The sequence below is a fragment of the Mastigoproctus giganteus genome, chromosome 10, assembly GCF_048544385.1.
Source record: "Mastigoproctus giganteus isolate SK-2022 chromosome 10, ASM4854438v1, whole genome shotgun sequence".
NCBI classification, from domain to species: domain Eukaryota; kingdom Metazoa; phylum Arthropoda; class Arachnida; order Uropygi; family Thelyphonidae; genus Mastigoproctus; species Mastigoproctus giganteus.
The window spans coordinates 36,896,211-36,916,396 of record NC_143584.1 but is presented as its reverse complement, the minus strand read 5'-3'; the positions used below and the strand labels follow the sequence as shown (position 1 = coordinate 36,916,396).

At 34.7% G+C, this 20,186-nt stretch overlaps 1 protein-coding gene across 1 annotated transcript in view; it reads right to left on the bottom strand.

The window, feature by feature from the left end:
- Positions 1–3,302: 3,302 nt before the first annotated feature.
- The window catches only part of Paip1 (Poly(A) binding protein interacting protein 1), a 191,460-nt gene continuing 174,576 nt past the window's right edge, over positions 3,303–20,186 (bottom strand). The window contains exons 9-10 of the mRNA XM_090382432.1: positions 11,209–11,312; positions 3,303–3,694 (exon numbers count right to left, since the gene is read on the bottom strand). Coding sequence (XP_090238558.1) covers positions 3,607–3,694; positions 11,209–11,312 — 192 coding nt within the window. The 3' untranslated portion in view covers positions 3,303–3,606. The remainder of the gene's footprint in view (positions 3,695–11,208; positions 11,313–20,186) is intronic.

The following is a 20,186-nucleotide window of genomic DNA, read 5'->3' as shown; positions in this document are numbered from 1 at the left end:
CACTGTTAAAGTTGCATTGAATCTTGAATCTGGTATGGGGAAAAAAGTTGTCCTTTTGAAATTCCGTAGGAAGAGACCCTTTTTTAAGATTTTATGGATTTTCAAATTTGGAATTTAAAAGAAAATTTGTCACCTTTTACAAACAAGACAACCAGTCATGAAATTGAAGAAAAGAATATGATGGAGCTCCTGCCATTTTATTTCTCCTGTGTGCCACACCAACAAAGAGAGCAGAAGATGAGGGGGGCCTTCATACTTACATGAAGAATAAGTTTAAAAGGCACTAACAAAATTTAGCTATGCCATGTTTTCATTTCTACTTTATTTAAAAAATATTTTTCATTATTAACGTTTCAGTATTTTCTAATTTGTTTGCTAATCTTCTTATGTAATGCAAAAATTAAGATGAAGTGTCCTTTTCTTCATTAATTTTTTATTATAAACTTTAAATGATAGTGGCATATGTCATTTTTTCCCAATTTTTTAATATTATTTATCTTTCATGATATTCTAACTCTTTTGTCATAATGAATCACTAAGAGACTTCATGCTTAATTTTATATGACGCGATTGTTCTAAAAAACATTAAAATACCCACTGAATAATGCCAAAACGAATGAATGAAAAATGCCAAATGAGTATAAATTTGACTTAAACCACTGATTCTATCTGGCCCCTGTGTGAAATTATGCTCTTTGGCACCTATATCTGTTATTTTATTCTTTTAGATCCAATAATTTTTTTAAAATGAAGTATCTATTGTGGCTACAGCTTGTAAAATTGGTGTATATGAATATTGAGACTACAAAAGTGCTTCAAAAATAACTATTGTTACAATTATATTTATTTTTTTTACAGATTTTGTAGTTTTACTGACCAAGGGAAAAAGTAATAATTAAAAAAAAAAAAAAGAAGGAATATTGATAAATGCATTATAAATGCTTCTAATTTTGGGACTAAGCAGAACCTTATGTAACCGTTAATATTAACAAAAATGTGCAGTATTCCTAAGGGTTAAATAAATTCCTGAAAAATCATTTGGCATCTTTCTCCCATATGTATTTGACTGTTAAATTGATGTGAAAATCAGCCAACATAACCATTTCTGTTATATAATTTATTTTAACAACTGTTGCTATTGTGAATGTATGGTGAGTTAGTTTTAAAGTACTGATAGTATTACTTGAGAGATTCATAAATGGCCATACTATGAGCTTCTGAGCACCTATGAGATCCCTCCATCAACACTAAAATAACAAAATTCAGTGGCAACAGGCCATCAAACTATCAAATTAAGATTTGATTTGCAGATCGGTAATTTGGACATCTAAATGTTTGAATCAAGAAACAGAATCCAAATTGTGAAATTTTAGAAAAGACAACATATGCTGAAACTATCAAACTTGATGGAGTTTATTAATGCTGACAGTTACTAATATTTCATATTAAATGGTCAGTATAAGAGGTCAGAACAATTGAAAAAGGGATGGGGAAACACATTTTTATAGACACTGAAGAAAAACAGAGTTTACATTAATGTTTGAACAGCTACAATAAATATCTCCCACCGTAAAAAATTCCTTCATTTCTTCCTGTAAAAGACCATTACTGCCATATGATAATAGCATCAAAGGTATATTTTAACTTAAGAGACTGTGCCTTATATGTTTGTATATGTGTGTGTATATACACATATGTACATGCACATAAACACACACGTGTATATATACACACACATATGTACACGCACATACACATGTGTGTGTGTGTATATATATATATATATATACATACACACATGTACACGCACGCACACACACACACGTGTGTATATATATATACACACACACGTACATGCACACATACAAACATATGCATGTGCACACACTTTAGTTACACCATTCATACAAAATGCAAAGTGAATATGACAAAAATGGTTTGGAATAAATGGCAATGCACATTAATGGTTTACATTTTTTGCATATGCAAAAACTGCAAAATCATTTCTGTTTGACATATGAGACAGGAGATGACTGCTTTATAAAAATATCTGTTACGTATAAAGACAAATAAGTGAATACCAATATTGTTTAATTAACTGCTTCAGTTTAAGAAGTAACTAGCTTTATAAACGTAATAATGAAACTATACTTTGATTAGGCAAAAATGCATATACATAAAAATATTTTATGTATAAAGATAAAAGTGAATACTGATGCTGTTTAATTAAGTACGTCAGGTTACAAATATTAAACTTTATAAATCTATTCAAACTACACTTGGACACCTATTCTACACCTACTATAAAAGTCTATATAATCAATGCCTTCTTTTTAATTATTATCTTTTAAGCTATGTATGGTTTCTCCATTTCAAAAATTTTTATGAGCTTCATTAATGATGTTTCTGCGATCTAATAAAAATTTTTATAGTTGATATCTGGAAAATTTTAATTCATATTTTTCATAAAAATATTAGCTAATTTTCAACCAAAATGGTGGATACCAGAGAATTTTATAATTATACATATAATGTATAAGCTTTGGTAATTATTTAAATCAGCAATTAAGAACTCCAGAATTCTGGGATGTATAAAGTTTATTCAATATAAAAAACCTGCAAAACTAGAAATGAACTGGAGTCACCAAATAAATATTAAGAAACCTTATAAAAGTAACTTCTAGATACTAATCAGGAGAAATATAAACTTTTTAAATGTGTATGTTATTTGAAATTCATTTATATGGTGAACTTTTTACAGCCTGCTGTCAGTTGTGGCCTGGAATACTGTTTTTTTTTTAATGTAAAGTCAAATATCATCTATAATTTGGTTGTCTAATTTCATTAGTTTTCTTTGAATGCTATAACGGCAACAACTATTTCTGATTAATGATCAAAATGCATTTCATTTATAGAGAATATACCATTCCAAGTGACAACCAATAGTCTGCAATGATGTTACAAGTGGAGAGGAAAGAATAAAATAAAAAATAAAATAGCAAAATGCATTTTACAATGTAAAATCTAGTGCCACAACTTGTAAATAAAGACATACCCTACTTGTGCATTATTTCCTTCACACCATGGCAGCAAATAATACTTACATAAAATAAAAATAAAGACATTAATATGGTACAAGCAAAAAACTATTTGATAGTATACAGTCAAATATGATACCTGAACAATATGATTTTTTACATGTGGTTGCCAATCACAGGCAACTTCCAGATACAGAGAAAAAAAAAAAAAAAAAAAAAAATTTAAAAATAAAAAAAAAATCACTTCATTCTATCCATAATATAGAAATTACTTTTTAAGAATATAAAGAACATTAATTACTGCTGTGCTTAAAATACTATAACCCAAGTATAAACCACCATCTTCACTGGTACTCTTTGTTTTTATCAGTGTCAAAAAATACATATCTATACAGTAGAGTATTTTATTAAGGTTTATATCTAACACGACCAACTTATGAATCTGTCACTGGATTACTAACCAAAATAAAGTAGCTATTTTTTTTTTTTTTTTTTTTGTTTCAAGAATATGCATGAACAAAAAATATACACCAAGCTTCACCTAGCAGCATAGTGAATCACACGGATCTTAACGCCTCATTTCACTATCTTGCAAATAAAGCTCATAATATTCTTCCATTTCATCATCCATTTCATCTGGATAGAGGTCATCACCACTGAAAAATAATATATGTGATATATAAAACAAACTGAGAATTTAGTACTAAGTGCAAAAAGATATTCACATTATGTCACTCACGTTTTTCACCAAAATTCATCAAAATCTCAGAGATAACATTGTTTCATACTAGCATTTCATTTATTAAACTAACACCATCAAATATTAGCAACCAAAAGGATTGATGCTATAGTATATAAGGATTTGCCATTTCTGTATTCAATCTATATACAGCAGAACTTCAATTGTCCATCGGCCTATTTACTGTCAGTCTCTGTTAACCGTCATTTAACTCCACTACACCGTAATGCATTGTGATATTGGCACCATGTGTCACTCAGTCTTTGTTTACAACTCACTATATATGGTTGCACTTTAACCTCTTGTTTCATATTTTAATAATTTTTATTATTAAACCCATTTAAGTGACAGAGAAACGTAAGCGAGTAGTGTTGTGATTGTCACAAAAAATTGGAATAATCAATTGTCTAAGTAAATGTTCTACAAGTATAGCATCAGTTTATGGAATAGGAAGAATAACAGTAAATGATATAAAGCGTGATGCAGACAAAATTGAAAACCAAGTGTCGAAAATGGAAACCACTGATAATAATGTTAAGTCTTAAAACAATGAAGCTTGCTAAAAATGAACAATTGGATATTGCAATGTTTCAATGGTTTGTTCAAAAATATAGCCAAGGAATTCCATTGTCAGAACCTATAATAATCGAAAGAAGCCACTGAAATCAATAAAAAACTAAGCTAAGATCCTTCATTCAAGGCTTCATTCAGATAGTTGGACAAATTTAAATTTCGTTGTGGTATTTGACAGTTGTCGATCCAGAAGCTAAATGCATATTTCTGTTTATCGTGAAAAACTACAGAAGGAAATAGTTGATTGAAGTTTGGTTAGTAACCAAATATACAACTGCGATGAGAATGGCCTTAATTGGAAGGCACTACCTCAAAAGACATTGGTCTCAATGACTGAACATATGGCATTGGGATATAAGATGCAAAAAGATCGCATTACTATAATGGTATATGCTAATGCCAGCAGTAGTCATAAACTGCCTTTGGTTGTTATAGGACAGGGGTGGCGAACTATGGCATGCATGCCTGAAGGGGTACGCTTACAAATTTTTTGGGCACGCAGAATTCAGTGCATCCCAAAAAAATTGGGAACAGTTTTCTTTAAGATTTGTCAAGTTCAGAGAATTGGAAGAAACTGAAAAATCATTGAGTTTGCTGACAGTGTAAAACTAGCCGAATTGAACCTGAAAATGTTCAAGTGGATTGAACTGGATGATTTTGGAATGCAACTGATTGATTTTCAGAGCAGGTCAATTTGGAGGCAAAAATTTATCGACCTGAGAACTGATTCAGAAAATATTGAAAGGGAATATTGATTAGCGATGGGATTAGCAAAGGAAACTGCAGAAAATGAGGTATTAGTTTGAAATTCCATCCCTAAAACTTTTCTATTTAAAAAAAAAAAAAAAAAAAAACGGGTAACAGCATTACTAACAATTATCAACATATTCATGAGAGTCGTTCTCAGTGATCAAGTCTAGTCATACGAGTAGTCTTATGGATGAAACTAGTGCTGCATGCATAGCTCTAAAAGTTAAAGTATAAGCCTGATGAAAAGTATCTATCGTCAATGGTGCAGCAACAGAAGTCTCACTGATGTTTTATACAGTCGGTCCTCGTATAACACGTGTTTACATTACACGAATTCGATCATACACGATTTATAAATAGGGGAACGTTATCTTATATAACACGAACCGAATTCGCTTATGCACGATTCGCCTATGTGTTTACAAGAAATGGCAGTCGAACGCGGAATCACCCCAACCAAACGCAACATGACAGGAATGAAGAAGATTCTGAAAATGTATTTATGTGTTTTATATCAGTGAAGGGGAAACACATTTCACCATAATAACGCAAAAACCAACACAATTCCAGCTATTGATATAATCGCAAATGCAATTAGATGGAGTTTACTACCAGTTTATAACAGATTCCACTAGCAGAAACGAAATTGGAAATTGTTTTTATTGTTTTATGGTAGTAACCCCCAGAAATGTGCTTTAGTAAAATGTGGGGTGTTAATAGTGTATCTCGGCCTTTACGGTGTTGTTTATTCAGTTGCTATACGCGCGCAGCTTTGTTTATGTGTATTAAGCGTGCCTCCTCGTTTTGTAATTGCGCTTTATTCCCTAAAAATTAGTAAAATACTTAAAAAGGTGTGAAAAGGAAGCATCCTGGTGAAGACACTGCAGATTCAGAGAGAAAAAGAAAAGCAATATCGATAAACAGAGGCGGACTGAGTCAAAAATTCTTACCCGGGAAAATTTATAGTGGCCTCATACTACGGTTTATGGCCAAAATCACACCGGCCTCCGGCCCACCGGGGTTTCCCCGGTAAGACTCATGGCCAGTCCGCCTCTGTCGATAGAGAAAAAAATATGAAATTGAGAAACGCTTTGAGCGAAATGAAAGACCATGTTATATTGCACGTGCTACAGACCTAAATGAGGCAACGCCGAGAATTACAAAGAATGCGGAGAAAATAAAAACAATTTTTATAGCGGGAACAACTCAAAGCGTAATTAAAATCCATTAGATTAAGACACAAGAATTGGAAGAGATGGAATGGCTGTCATCTGTTTGGATAGAAAATCAAACAAAAAACAAGTTTGCTTACGATAGAAGCAAAAGCATTAGCAATATTTTATTACGACTATTTTATTTAATATAATAAATTTTTTACAAATAAAATATCTATTTTATTCGTAAAAAATACTTTTTTAGTATTAAAAAATACTAAAAATACTTTATAATAAATAATAAAAAATTATTTTTTATTATTTATTATATTATAACAAAAAATATATATTATATTTTTTATTACGTATTTTAATCGTTATAAAATACTTAAGTATTTTATAATGATTAAAATTACCCGATTATTTATTGTGTTTGGTAATGTTTTGGTTCCAAATGTGTGTTCAATCTTGGGTGGTTGGCACCTAACCCCATTTTTCCCATAGGGCCTGTTGTTTATATTGCACGATTTTGCATTGCACGAGGGTTTCTAGGAACACAACTATCGTGCTATACGAGGACAGACTGTATTTATAATATAAGAGAGGTTTATCATTTTATATTAAATTTATTTTGTAAGCTAAAAGTTACATATTTGTTATGAAGAGTTTTTATTTTCATACCTTTATTAAAATATCTTTGAAATAATGTCTTTTATTTCATTCCTTTTTTGGTTATACTTTTGTCAAGTAAAACGTGTATGAGAAAACAATAACAATACAGTAGAACGTTGATTATCCGAACTAAATGGGACTAAGGTTGGTTTGGTTAATCAAACATACATGAGAATACCCAGTTTATATGAAACAGTGTAATTGGGCCTACAATTAAATTACTGTACACAAGGTATTTGGAAATATGAAGTATTATAAAAAATAATTGATTTAGGAAATGGTTTATAAATAATAACCAAAACGTTTTGAAGAAATAATGTATATTATATTTATTTAAAACTTACATAATTGTTTTACATGGTTTCATCTATAAACCACTTTTTTTTTTTTTTTTACATAAACAGAAATAAACAAGCACAAGTAATTGCACACAAATAAGAGTATAATGAATCTTGGGAAGGTTATTTTTTAAAATATGTAATCTTGAATATTTCTTTGAACCATGCAAGATTGTCTTTTTTTTGTGTCAAGGTCTCTCATCCTCTTTAATAGCAGTATCTCTGTAGAACTGCATTCAGACGGTTACTCACACCGTGCCATTGCAGTTTCTGGCACAGCGAAGGCCTCTGCATGAGTGGGCTTTCAAATGCATTAAGCGGCAGAAGTACTATTCCAGCATAACAACCAGTGCACTAAAAGTAGATACAGTAATTTTTTTTAGGGGGAGATGGTGGTTCGGATAATCGAAGTTCTACTGTGCTTAGCAAGATTCTGAGCAGCACACGAGGGTAGTTTTTTTAATAGATTTGGCCAATTTTGGCACGCACCCTTAAAAAGATTCACCACCCCTGTTATAGGAAAACTAAAAAAGCATAGATCATTTAAAAATATTAATTTAAATGCTTTGCCAGTTAAATACACTGAATTATTACTGAGTGATCACTGAATTATGACCACCCCTATGACAACTGAATGCGACCAGTTGACCACATGAGGTACGAGAGTGCGGAGTTAGTCGACCTAGGTAGCATAGATAAGGTGTCAGTGGTTCAGTAGGTAGTAAAATTGAGAAGCGTGATGGGTAAAAGGAAGGATTTATCAGACTTTGATAAAGGACAGATTGTGGGAGCTCAATGAGCTGGTGCCTCAATTTCCCAAATGGCTGAACTGGTGGGATGTTCGAGAGAAGCTGTTGTTAAAGTGTACCAGGACTGGTGTCAAAATAGTCAAACAACGACCCAACGGCAAAACTTCAACGGTCAGCGAAGGGTTGATGTTAGAGGTGAGTGCTGGGTGTGACGACTTGTACAGGCAAACAGGTGCAGCACTGTTGAAGAGTTGACTACACAATACAACATGGGCCAACCCGGAACAATATCTGGCATGACCATGCGTCGCACGTATCAGCTATACCAATAGGCGATCCCTATGGCATCCTCTCCTAACCAAGGTTCATCGGCGTAAAAGACTTGCTAGTGCAAAGAGCATGCGTTGGATGTTAGAAGACTAGAAGAAGGTGTGATGGTTGGACGAGTCACATTATTTACTCCACACAGTAGATGGTCATTACAGATTTGGCATCAACAACATGAGGCATTTGATCCATCATGCATGGTATCAAAAGTGCAGGCCAGTGGAGGCGGCTGTATGGTTTGGGGCATGTTTCACTGCCAGGAACTTGGACCCCTGGTGCATGTGGAACAACGTATCACTGGTCTTCGCTATCATAAACTGATTGCTGACTGTACACACCCCACTAATGTTACACTTTTTCCCGAATGGTGATGGTATCTTCCAAGTTGACAATACGCCGAGCCATCTGGCACTTGATGTGCAGGAATGGTTTGAGGAACACAGTTCTGACTTCCAGCATATCGAGACTGCCCTCCGAACTCCACTGATATCAATATTTTATATGGAAATACACTTTCCATAAGTGTATTTCCCTCTCAATTATGGAGAGGGAAATACACTTATGGAAAGGCATATCAGGCATCTGGATACACCAATCACTTCCATATCTGCATTGCTAGCCTCATTGCGCACAGCTTGGTTGGCCATACCTCCCGAATGCTTCTGACATCTTGTTGAATCAATGCCACGTCGGATAGCTGCTGTACTGAGGGCAAAAGGAGGACCTACGAAGTATTAGGTAGGTGGTTATAATTCAGTGATCACTCAGTGTATTTCTCACAAAACAATGTGCAGATAAGCCAAGATATATTCCATGACTAGTTTCATAAAATATTTGTACCAAGTGTAAGATCACATTTGGCATCAAAAGGTTTACCGCAATGCTATTGATGGACAATGTGCATACTCATCTCATAAACATATGTGATTTAAAAAGTGATGATGGCAAAATACCATGCCATTTTCTGCCAGCAAACACAACATGTCTCATTCAACCGATGGACCATCGTTACTGCAAAATGTTCATTCAAAAACTTGTTTCGGCAGAAAATAAATTAGATGCACTAGAGTTTGGAAAAATTGCACTATAAAAGACAAATTTTCTATGATGCCTGGAATGATGTTTCAGTTCAAACAATACAAAGAAGCTGGAATAAGTTGTGGCCAGAAATATATTCAAGTGATACAGAAACCATTCCATAAATTGCCTTTGATTGTTATAGAAAAACCAAAAAAGCCTAGATCATTTAAAAATATTAATTTAAATGCTTTTCCAAAATGGACATCGGATGCGAAATTTTAGATGACGATGAAATTGTGCAAAGAGTGATGACAATTTTGGATGATTCTGAAACTGAAGAAGAAAAGGCTGCTGCTGATGGAACAACAAACAAAATTAGCCACTGTGAAGTTGAAACTGTTGTCAAAGTGCACTGAGTGGTTCGAGGTACAAGAAGAAGATGCTACCACAAGTATTACTTTTGCGTAAAATTCATAACATTGCCTCCCAAAAGGCTCGAGGGGTAATGAAACAAAAGAAATATGAAATTGACTGACTTTTTTTAGAAAAGAAATTTAATTATGTAATATTGTTTTCTTTTAAATTTCTTTAATGACATTACTAGATCAATATAGGTCAAAATATTAAAAATATGTATGTATGTAGATATCTGTACTATGATTTTATGATGACCCAGTAAAAAATAAATAATTAAAGTTTAATTAAATTTCATTAGGTTATGTATTATGTAATAAAATAATACAAGTTAGATGACTCAGTCTATTGTATGTACAATGTTTTTAATGTACATATTCTATTATCTGCCTATTCAATTATCCGTCACGGTCTTGGTCCAGTACCCTGACAGATAATTGAAGTTCTATTGTATAAATTTATAAAAATAGAACTGTGAATTATACAGGATGCACTGTACACACCATTACTAGCATTCATAAGTGGCTGCAGAATGTAGTTTCATTTCACTAATTCAGCCCTAAATGAACAGTACAAAACATCCTACTATCTCTTGACTGTATTTAATACATTGACAGTAATGCTTTTTCAAAATGCATAGCTACTGTAAACATTTTTAAAAATGCACTTTGTTGCAAATTAAGTCCTATTTTATCTGATAACTAAATTTATATTACATAATGCACTTAGTGATCACTGAATTACAAACACTCCATCCGTAATGCACCATGCCACAGCTTCCCACTAGAGTAGTAGTAATTTGAATCTAGTCATGCAGGTCAAAGTGATAAAATATCAGTTACGGAAGTAGTAAAGGTATCACAGAGTTTCAAAAAGGCATGATTAGTGGGGGTTTCCACACTGGAAACAGTATGCCTTGTCAGTTGGTCACTTTTTTTTTTAGTGTGATTTTTTTAAACACTAAAAAAAAAAGTAGTTTGAAATTTGACCACAGAAGCTAAATGATTTGGGCAATCTCTATTGAATATCGTCAAAATAATCCTAAGTGCTGATGCCATATATGATTTCATATGATTGCCAACAGGAAATAGGAAAATATACAAAATAGGAATATTATTTAATTCGTTCTACAAAACATATATATCTTAGAACTAACCAATTTTCTACAACACAGCACTCTGCATTAGTACTGTGTTGGATCCCCCCCCCACCTGATAACTATAATCATTACTACTTTCCCAATGTGACAGCTATCACTAGTATGATGTTAGACGGTAAAATAAATTATATAGAAACATTTTAATAACAATAATTTTCAAATACAGATTTTATGCTAAATAAGCATAAATTTAAATTATAATAATTTTTCATGATTTACCTTATTCTAAAAAATATAGAGCTACTTAAAAATCTTTATGGGAATAAAATACTCACTCATAATCATCACCATCTGCTATATCTGAATAATGGCTTTGCATAAACATGGCTTCTTCTGCAGTTAACGGTCTACCATCAGGACCATACAAAACAGCTTCATTCTATATTTAAAATAGGAAAGAAAGTTACTGTAAATATATATTTCATTTTAAATCACATTTTTTTTTACCAAAATAATTTAACTTTTGGTTACATTTATTCTATGAAACAAAGTTAAAGATCTCCACAGTAAAGATTGTAGAGTTATATTTAATGTGAATATAAACTCTGCAACCTTTAAAACTGTGTTGTGTGTAGGACAAAAATACCCCAGTATTGGGAGGTAAAGATAGCCACAAACTTTGTGTTTAAATGGAAGTTTTTTTCCATACACCATTCAGCTGTGCAATAAAGTATTGCATACAGTAACACATTCACAGATCAGCACATGTTCAATAATAGAGACTCTCCCATTTGGTGAGAGACAAGTAGCCTTGGAAGCAGCTATCGTAACTGTGCTTTGGACTTGAAACAAATAGAATGTACAGTATTTTGATAATGTAATTTTTTTTTAAAAATGATATTGACAATGTAGCTTGATCCATTGATAATGTGAGCAAAAACTCAAGCTTTCATGGCCAGCTTTTTGCAGCTGCTAGCAGAGAGCTGTGTTTTCAAAGATAGAAGTTGAATGCAGAGGTGAACAAAATTTAAGTTAAGCAGGCTCTTTAGCAGTTTCACAGCTTCTTAATCATGTGGAAAGAATACAAAGTGAGAACTTATCGCATATAGTAAGCTTGTGAGTAGAGGCTAACTAACAGGAAAACAGTTAACCTGTTTACTTGACAGTAAATAGGTTAACAATTTTCAGAGGTTGAGGGAATTTTTTTTTGCTTAAGATAAAGAAAGAAGCAGTTACCAAAGTGATCAAAACACCAACAAATGACCATTCGTGAAGTTGACAAGGAAAATCTCTTTCATTTGGTGCAGGCTATTCTGACTGAGGATTTGAGCATGAGGTGAGTGAGTGAGTGAGCACCAAGTTTGTTCCATGCATTCTCATTCAAGATAAAAGATGGCAATGAGTCCTCATTTCAACTGAGCTGTCTGAGCAAGCTGTGCCAGATACTGCATTTTTAGCAAAAATTATAACAGGTGATGAGTCTTGGGTGTAATTGAGAGAGAGACCAAGGTTCAACGCTTCCAGTAAAAAACAATAACATTACCAAGGTGAAAAAAGACAAGCTGTTCAAGATATATGATGGTTGTCAGTTTATCAGAACTCATTCTGCAAGGTGTAGCTGTTTAGAATGTTTGAGGATGCAATCTGCCATAGCTGAACCAAAAAATAGGGAAATGGTTGATTCTTTCACCACATCAATGCACTGTGTCACATATCACTCGCTGTCTGGCAATTTTTGAGCAACATAAAACGTTCCCATTTGACATAAACGATGTGCTGCACCCAACTTATTGTGTGATTTAGCACTATGCAACTTTTGGTTATTCCCAAAACTAAAACAGGAAAACAATGAGTCGATTCAAGAAATCCAATCAAACATGACAACCTAATCATACAAAAAAAAAAAAAAAAAAAGACTTCCAAAATATTTTGATCAGCAGCAAGCACAGTGGAATAAGTGTGTAGCTGCAAGAGATTCTAAGAATAGAGACTGGAGGGATATTAATAATGTAAACATTTATCATCGAATAAAATTAATTTTTTTGCAATATTGACTACGGTGAATTTAGGAAATCCTTATGCACCGTAATTTGAAGACTTAATTTTAAAATAGCAAAAAGCTTAATTTACAGTACTCAACCTCATATGATCTGTTTTGGTGTAATGAAAATTAAAGCATGGTTGTAATTATGATTAGAATTTAAAAGAATCAAGATATTTGCTCAAAAAAAAAAGGGGAAATGCATATCCTGTTTCTTGCTTGACACTGATAAGGTAAGTATTTGATGAAAAAAGCTAATAGTTGTAAACTGGTGACTTTCGGACTTTTCGGATTCAGTTAGCATTGCGTGGTAGAGAACGTGAAATATTTAAAGGAAGTTTATTTCCCGTGATGCAGTTCAGTACATGCAGAAATTTCACGTGTGATACGTTACAAATAGGGGGCAAATTGATGGGGAGTTTAGTGTTTAACACATTTAATGAAGTGTAATGCCAAAACCATTCGATAATGAGAGCTTCATGTTGAAAGATTTTGTAATTGGAATTCAATTTAATGACTGTAATTGCCGAAACAATTAAATTTTTTTTTTTTTTTTTTTAGGAGCATTAGCAACTAAGGCCATATTGCTCCAGGATATGCGGTGGTCATTCCTTAACCTTTCCGCATCCTCCGTATTTGGTGGCGACGGGCTTGAACCCCGGTCTAATCAAGAAGCGTGTGCTACGCACTGCTGCTCCTTCCCACCTGGCTACGGAGGCGCCGAAACAATTAATGGATCGTTGATTATAGGAATGGGCATGTGTGAGTTCCATATGTGTTTGGTTGGTTTTGAAACTGTTGAAGTGATAATATGCATGTGTATTAGATGTCTTGGAAGTGCAGAATTTTGCTGTAGTACTTCCTATGTAACACGCTGTACAGTCGGATTGGCATCTTATCAAATATATGATGCTATTCAAGTCGTGCGTTGAATACTTGTCTCTTTATATGTGTTGAACTTAGAACCCATGTTGTAATGAAAACATCAGCATTATATCTGTATTCATAAAAACTTAACGAAGTCGTTTAGTGTATTGATTATGAAAAGGAAGGACAACGTGAATTCCTAGTTTCTTATCACAGTTTAAATTATTTGGGTTGTTAATTCTATAATGAGCTTTGGAGATGGTTTCTCTAATTAATTGTGGTGGATATTTCTTGGCTATTAATCTGTCTGTGAGATATTGTAACTCAATGGATAAATATTCATGTGTGGAACTGAATTTAATGGCATTATAAATTTGATTATAGAGAACTGCTCTTTTGATGTTCAATGGATGGTGTGAATAAAAATGTAAATATTTACCTGTATGTGTACTTTTCCTATAGATTTTAGTGGCTAACCTTGTTCCTGTTTTGTATTTGTAAGGTTAAGAAAGTTGATTTTATTCTCTGTTTCCATTTTGAGGGTGTACTTAAGCCTCTCATGTATACTATTGAATGTATTAAGAAGTGTATCAATGGTTGTCTATCAGTAATATGTCATCAGCGTATCTCATGTATAACTTGATGTTTGAGGGAAACGGTTGGAGTACTTTTTGCTCAACTGAGGCTAGATAGGTCTCTGACAAAGGGGCCAAGATTCCCAGGCCCATGGGGACGCCATATATCTGTTCATAAATCTTGTTTTGAAAATGAAAATGTTTTGCATTTAATAGAATCAATGTAAGTTCTATGATACTATTTACAATCAAGTTTGTATTAAGCTTGATTAAAGTGTCATCAGTTATGAGTAACTGTCTCAAGGCTTGTTTGTTTGTTTGTTATTTGGTTTTTAGGAGCATTAGCAACTAAGGCCATATTGCTCCAGGAATATGCGGTGGTCATTCCCTTGACCTTTCCGCATCCTCCGTATTTGGTGGTGACGGGCTCGAACCCCGGTCTAATAAAGAAGCGTGTGCTACGCACTGCTGCTCCTTCCCACCTGGCTACGGAGGCGCCTCAAGGCTTGTAAGGTAGACTCAATGTGTACATTTGTGTATAAGGAGACAACATAAAATGATGCTAAAATATCATTATCTGAAATGGAGACAGAAGTTATGCATTCGTGGGACTGTTTAGCATTATATACTCTAAACTGAGAAAACCTCATGAGAGGTGATATAATTTTAACGAGGAATGTAGAGAGATTGGCAAAGGCAGAATTTTTAAAAGAAACGATTGGTCTTAACGACACAAACAAGGGTAACCTTGTTTGTGGAGTTTAGCGATTCCAAATATATGAGGTAGAATATTGCTATGAATACCTATTTGTTGAAGAGTGTGTAGGCTGATTTGTTTGTCAGCTTTAAGTCACCATAATATTTTTTTTTTTTTTTTTTGGTAGTTGTTGGCACATTGGCTTCTGTGGCCATAGTGCACCTCCCAAGGTTTTTGCAGTACTTTGATCCAAGCCCGAGGCAGGATTTGAACCCGCGACCTTTGGGTTGCCAGGCAGGCACTTTACCCACCTGGCTAGCCCGGTCGGCAACCTTAACATACCATCTAATTTCTTTTTAAGTCTCTTAATGCTGTAAGGGGGCTTAGAGGAGAACAGGCATTCTGCGTGTTATCAGTCACAGTCTAAAACACTGATGGATCCAATATCTTTCTATTTTAGAAGATTCAGGAGAAGTCCGGTTGGCCTGCCTCACTAAAATCTACTCGTGCACACCTTCTTGATGGCAAGCCTGTTATGTCACTTAGGTGGCAACAAACGTGGTTCTCTTCAAGATGCCTGATCAGCGTGAAGAGGAAAAGACCAAACACTCCAGCACATGACAGCAAGATCAAACAAATGGCCCTCAGTCCCCAGCGGCTTTCACTCCTCTTATGAGAGGGGGTTGTTGTTGTTATTTGGTTTTTCGGAGCATTAGCAACTAAGGCCATATTGCTCCGGGATATGCGGTGGTCATTCCCTGACCTTTCCGCATCCTCCATATTTGGTGGTGACGGGCTCGAACCCCGGACTAATCAAGAAGCATGTGCTATGCACTGCTGCTCCTTCCCACCTGGCTACGGAGGCGCCTATGAGAGGGGGAGTAAAAGCGAGAGGATCAGAGTGGAAGCAGAGGGTGCTAAGAATCTCTGGGTACGACTAGGCTGCCATGCATGGAAAGTGAACTTGGCCTGTTACAATGTAAGATCGCTCATCGATGAAGACAGGATATTAGAGCTGGAAAAGGAATTAGAAAATGTGAATTGGAATATCATCGGTTTGGCTGAAACAAGAAGAAGAAATGAATCACTTATAAGTTTATCAAATGGAAATCTGCTGTACACCAATGGAAACAGTGAAAGGAGAAAAGGTGGAGTTGGCTTTCTGGTCCATAAAAATATAAAAAACATTTTGGAATTCAAAAGTACATCACCAAGGGTGTCAAAACTACTACTCATGATTTCTAAGAGGTACAAGCTAAAGGTTATAATGATTTATGCACCAACATCAGCAGCCATGATGAAGAGGTTGAAGAAATGTACACCGAAATTGAGTCTTCTAGACAAGCAGAAAACCCATACACTATCATTATGGGGGACTCCAATGCTAAGGTTGGAAATAGACAGAACAGCACAAAAAGGGGAACTATAGGAAATTTTGGAATTGGTGAAAGAAATGAAAGATGTAAAAAACTTGTGGAATTTGCAGAATCTCGAGGAATGTCAGTAATGAACACTTTTTTTCAAGAAAAGGGTGAATAGAAAGTGGACATGGAAGAGTCCAAATGGATCAACAACTAATGAAATCGACTTCATCCTCACTAACAGAAGATATATTGTGAATGATGTTACCAGCTTGAACAAAGTAAATGTTGTAAGTGATCACAGAATGGTAAGATGTAGACCTGATATAGATGTAAGAAAAGAAAGGAAAAAACTGACTTGAGTAAATAATACGAAGGTCTTTGAGATAAAAGAAGAGGAGAAAAAACCGCACGTACTGGAAATTAAGAACAAGTCTGAGCTTCTGCAGACCTTCCAGAATCAAGATATCGATGAGGAATACAACTTTCTGAAAGTGATAAAGCCCAAGAAACCTATAGGTAAAAAGAAATCCAAAGAAGAAAAAATTACTCAAGAAATGTCATGATGAACCGAAGACAACAAATTTTTTTGAGCAAGATAAACACTGACAAGGAGAAAATTGAGTATGCTGAGTTATGCAAAGTCATTAGAAAGACTCAGGGAGGACGTAAGAAGATTTAACACAAGGAAAGTAGACAAGCATTAAGGGAAAACAACGGATTTAAATCAGTAGCCATGAACAGTAATACAGAAAGACAAATGACAATGAACCTGAAGAATAGCGATGGTGTACTTACAAATAGCAGAGAAGGCATAATTCAAATCACAGAAGACTACTATAGAGAATTATACAAGGCGCAAGGGAATGATGCCAGCAGTGGGGAAGATGGAATGCAAATTAGAAACACATACGACATACTTGATATCCTTCCTGATGAGGTAGAACAAGCGTTGAAGAAAATGAAGAATCAGAAAGCGCTGGGGGAAGATTAAGTTATTGTAGAGTTGTTAAAATTGGGAGGAAGAGACATGACACAAAAACTGACAAGACTCTTCACAAAATGCATTAGGAAAGGTGTGACACCTAAGTAGTAGAATAATGCAATCATAGTTTTGCTGCATAAGAAAGGAGATAAATCATAAATTGGAAATTATAGACCAATTAGCGTATTGGTCTACAAGTAGTTCACAAGGGTCATTACTAAAAGATTAGAAAGAATACTTGATAATCAACCAAAAGAGTCAAGATAACGTTGTCGTTATCCTGACGATAAATAAGCTCATAACACCAACCATTAATTGAAATAGCTCTTTACTGTTACCAGAATTTACAAATTAAAATAACATCCCAATTGAATTAGAGGAAAATCTTAATCAGTTATGCACAGTTAGTAAGGATTTTGAACTAAAGATGAATATGGCTAAAACAAAAGTAATGATGAACAAGTATGCCACAGAAAGGGATATAATGTTTGAAGGAGCAGTAATTGAAAAGGTGCAGTCATATCTGAGACAAGTCATTAGCTGTAATAATGATAAATGGCTGGAAATCAAGAGAACAATAAATTTTGGGTGGATAGCATTCAGGAAATATAGTCACATACTGAAGAGCAATATCCCAGTTTGTCTGAAATGTAAAATAATGAACCAATTTATACTACCCACCATGACTTATGGAAGCGAAACTTGGGCACTCACCAAAAGAAGCTGAAGAGAAGCTGAACACAGCGAAGAATGGGACGAATTATATTGGTAATCAGACTGTTAGATAATAAGAGAAACACACGGATTAGGCAGCAAATTCAAGTAAAGGACGTTCTTATCAAAACTAAAGAACTAAAATGGTCTTGGGCAGGACACACAGCTTGAAGACATGATGACAGATGGACTAAGAAAATAACAGAATGGTACCCAAGAGGAGTTAGAGGAAATCCTGGAAGACAACGATGGAGATGGACAGATGAAGTTCACGAATTTGTGGGTAGTAAAATGATGGGCCATTGCACAAAACAGAAGGAACTGGAAAGTTACTGGAGAGGCCTTCATCCTGCAGTGGATTGAAAATGGCTGATGACGAATACTGTAAATGTCGTCTATCCTATAAGTGGTGGTGTCTGAAAGAATGTGTAACATTTTGTCCAAATATTTTTACTCAAAGAGGTAACTACCATCAGAGGTAAAGGGAAGGCTTTTTGCTTTCGTAGAGCAACTACGATGGTCTGAGACAGTATTTAAATTCTATACAGTGGGACCAACTGATGATATTATCTACAGCAAATTCAAAATGGGAAGAATTCAAAGAACTTATCTTGGAAGCTTCTAGGCTTTACATACCAACAAAGAAATAGTGTTCAAAGTTTAGGCCTAAATGGATGTCAGATCAATTAATGAGACATATGGCAGAGATGAAAAATGCATGCAATACATATAAATGAATGGGTGACATGGAAGCCAATGATAGATATAAGCTGGTCTGTAACCAAGTCACAAAGGAGATTAGGCAGGCAAAGGCAGATTATGAGAAATCCTTGAAAAAGGATGCAAAGAAAAACAGAAAAGAGTTCTTTACCTATGTAAACTCTAGAAGGAAAGGGATGAATCAGATTGGTCTACTGGATATTGATGGCTCAACAGTTGAGGGTTCTGCTCAGGTGGCTAACAAACTAAATGAGTATTCTGCATCTACATTCATACATGAGGAGTTATTCAGGAAGGAGAATGCCAGAGGTGAAGTAAACTCTGGCAGTGAGCTAGATGATTTTGTAATAACTGAGAGGAAAGTGGCAGAGAAATTGTTGAGGATAAACATTAAAAAGGCACCCAGGGTAGATAGGATCTATCCAGATATATATTAAAGGAGGCAGCAAAGGAAGTAAACAAACCCTTAGCCATAATTATGAGAGCTTCTTTGGACTCAGGGAGGTACCCATAGACTGGAGATGTGCAAATGTGACCCCAATTCACAAAGGTGGATCAAAGGTGGACACAAGTAATTACAGACCTGTGAGTTTAACTTCTGTTCCAGGAAAATTAATGGAGGCACTGGTTAAAGAAGCGCTGCAGGATCATCTAGACAAGACTTCAGTTATAGCTCGGACACAGAATGGTTTTGTTAAGGGGAAGTCTTCCCTGACCAATTTGATTGGATACTACGATGCTTTTTTTTTTTTTTTTTTATGTAAACCCCAAACACGAGAAGTATTAGAACCTATACTTAGTACCGTGCTTGGGTTGGAGGTTGAGAAGACGAAAGAAAATTTGTGCACGTGTTCGGACCATTTTGAAAGAGAGAGCGAGAATTATAGAAGCCAATTCAGAAGAACAGCGCCCATGGAAGTATCTGTAGAAGAGGCATGCAGAAGAAACATACATCTATGAGAGAGCGAGTGGAGAAACACTGTTAGAGATGAATCATTAATTAACCTAACTGCCCTCTTCTGAATGGAATCAAGAAGCCTGAGAGAGGTTTTGGGGGCACCACCCCAGATGTGGGAACAATATTCCAAGGCAGGGTGGATTTGCGATTTATATAGAGTGAGCAGGTGTTTGGAAGAAAAGTAACGCCAAGAGTGAAAGAGAAAACCAAGTTTTTTAGATGCGGAGGAAGCAATATTTGTAATGTGCTTGTGCCAAGAGAGATTAGAAGTCAGAGTAATCCCCAAAAGAGATATATCATTTTTCCTAGAAACCGGAGTGTCACTAAAGAAAAGCAGAGGAGCAGAAGAATCCTTTTTGCGAGATATAAGACAAGACTGAGTTTTAGAAGGGTTG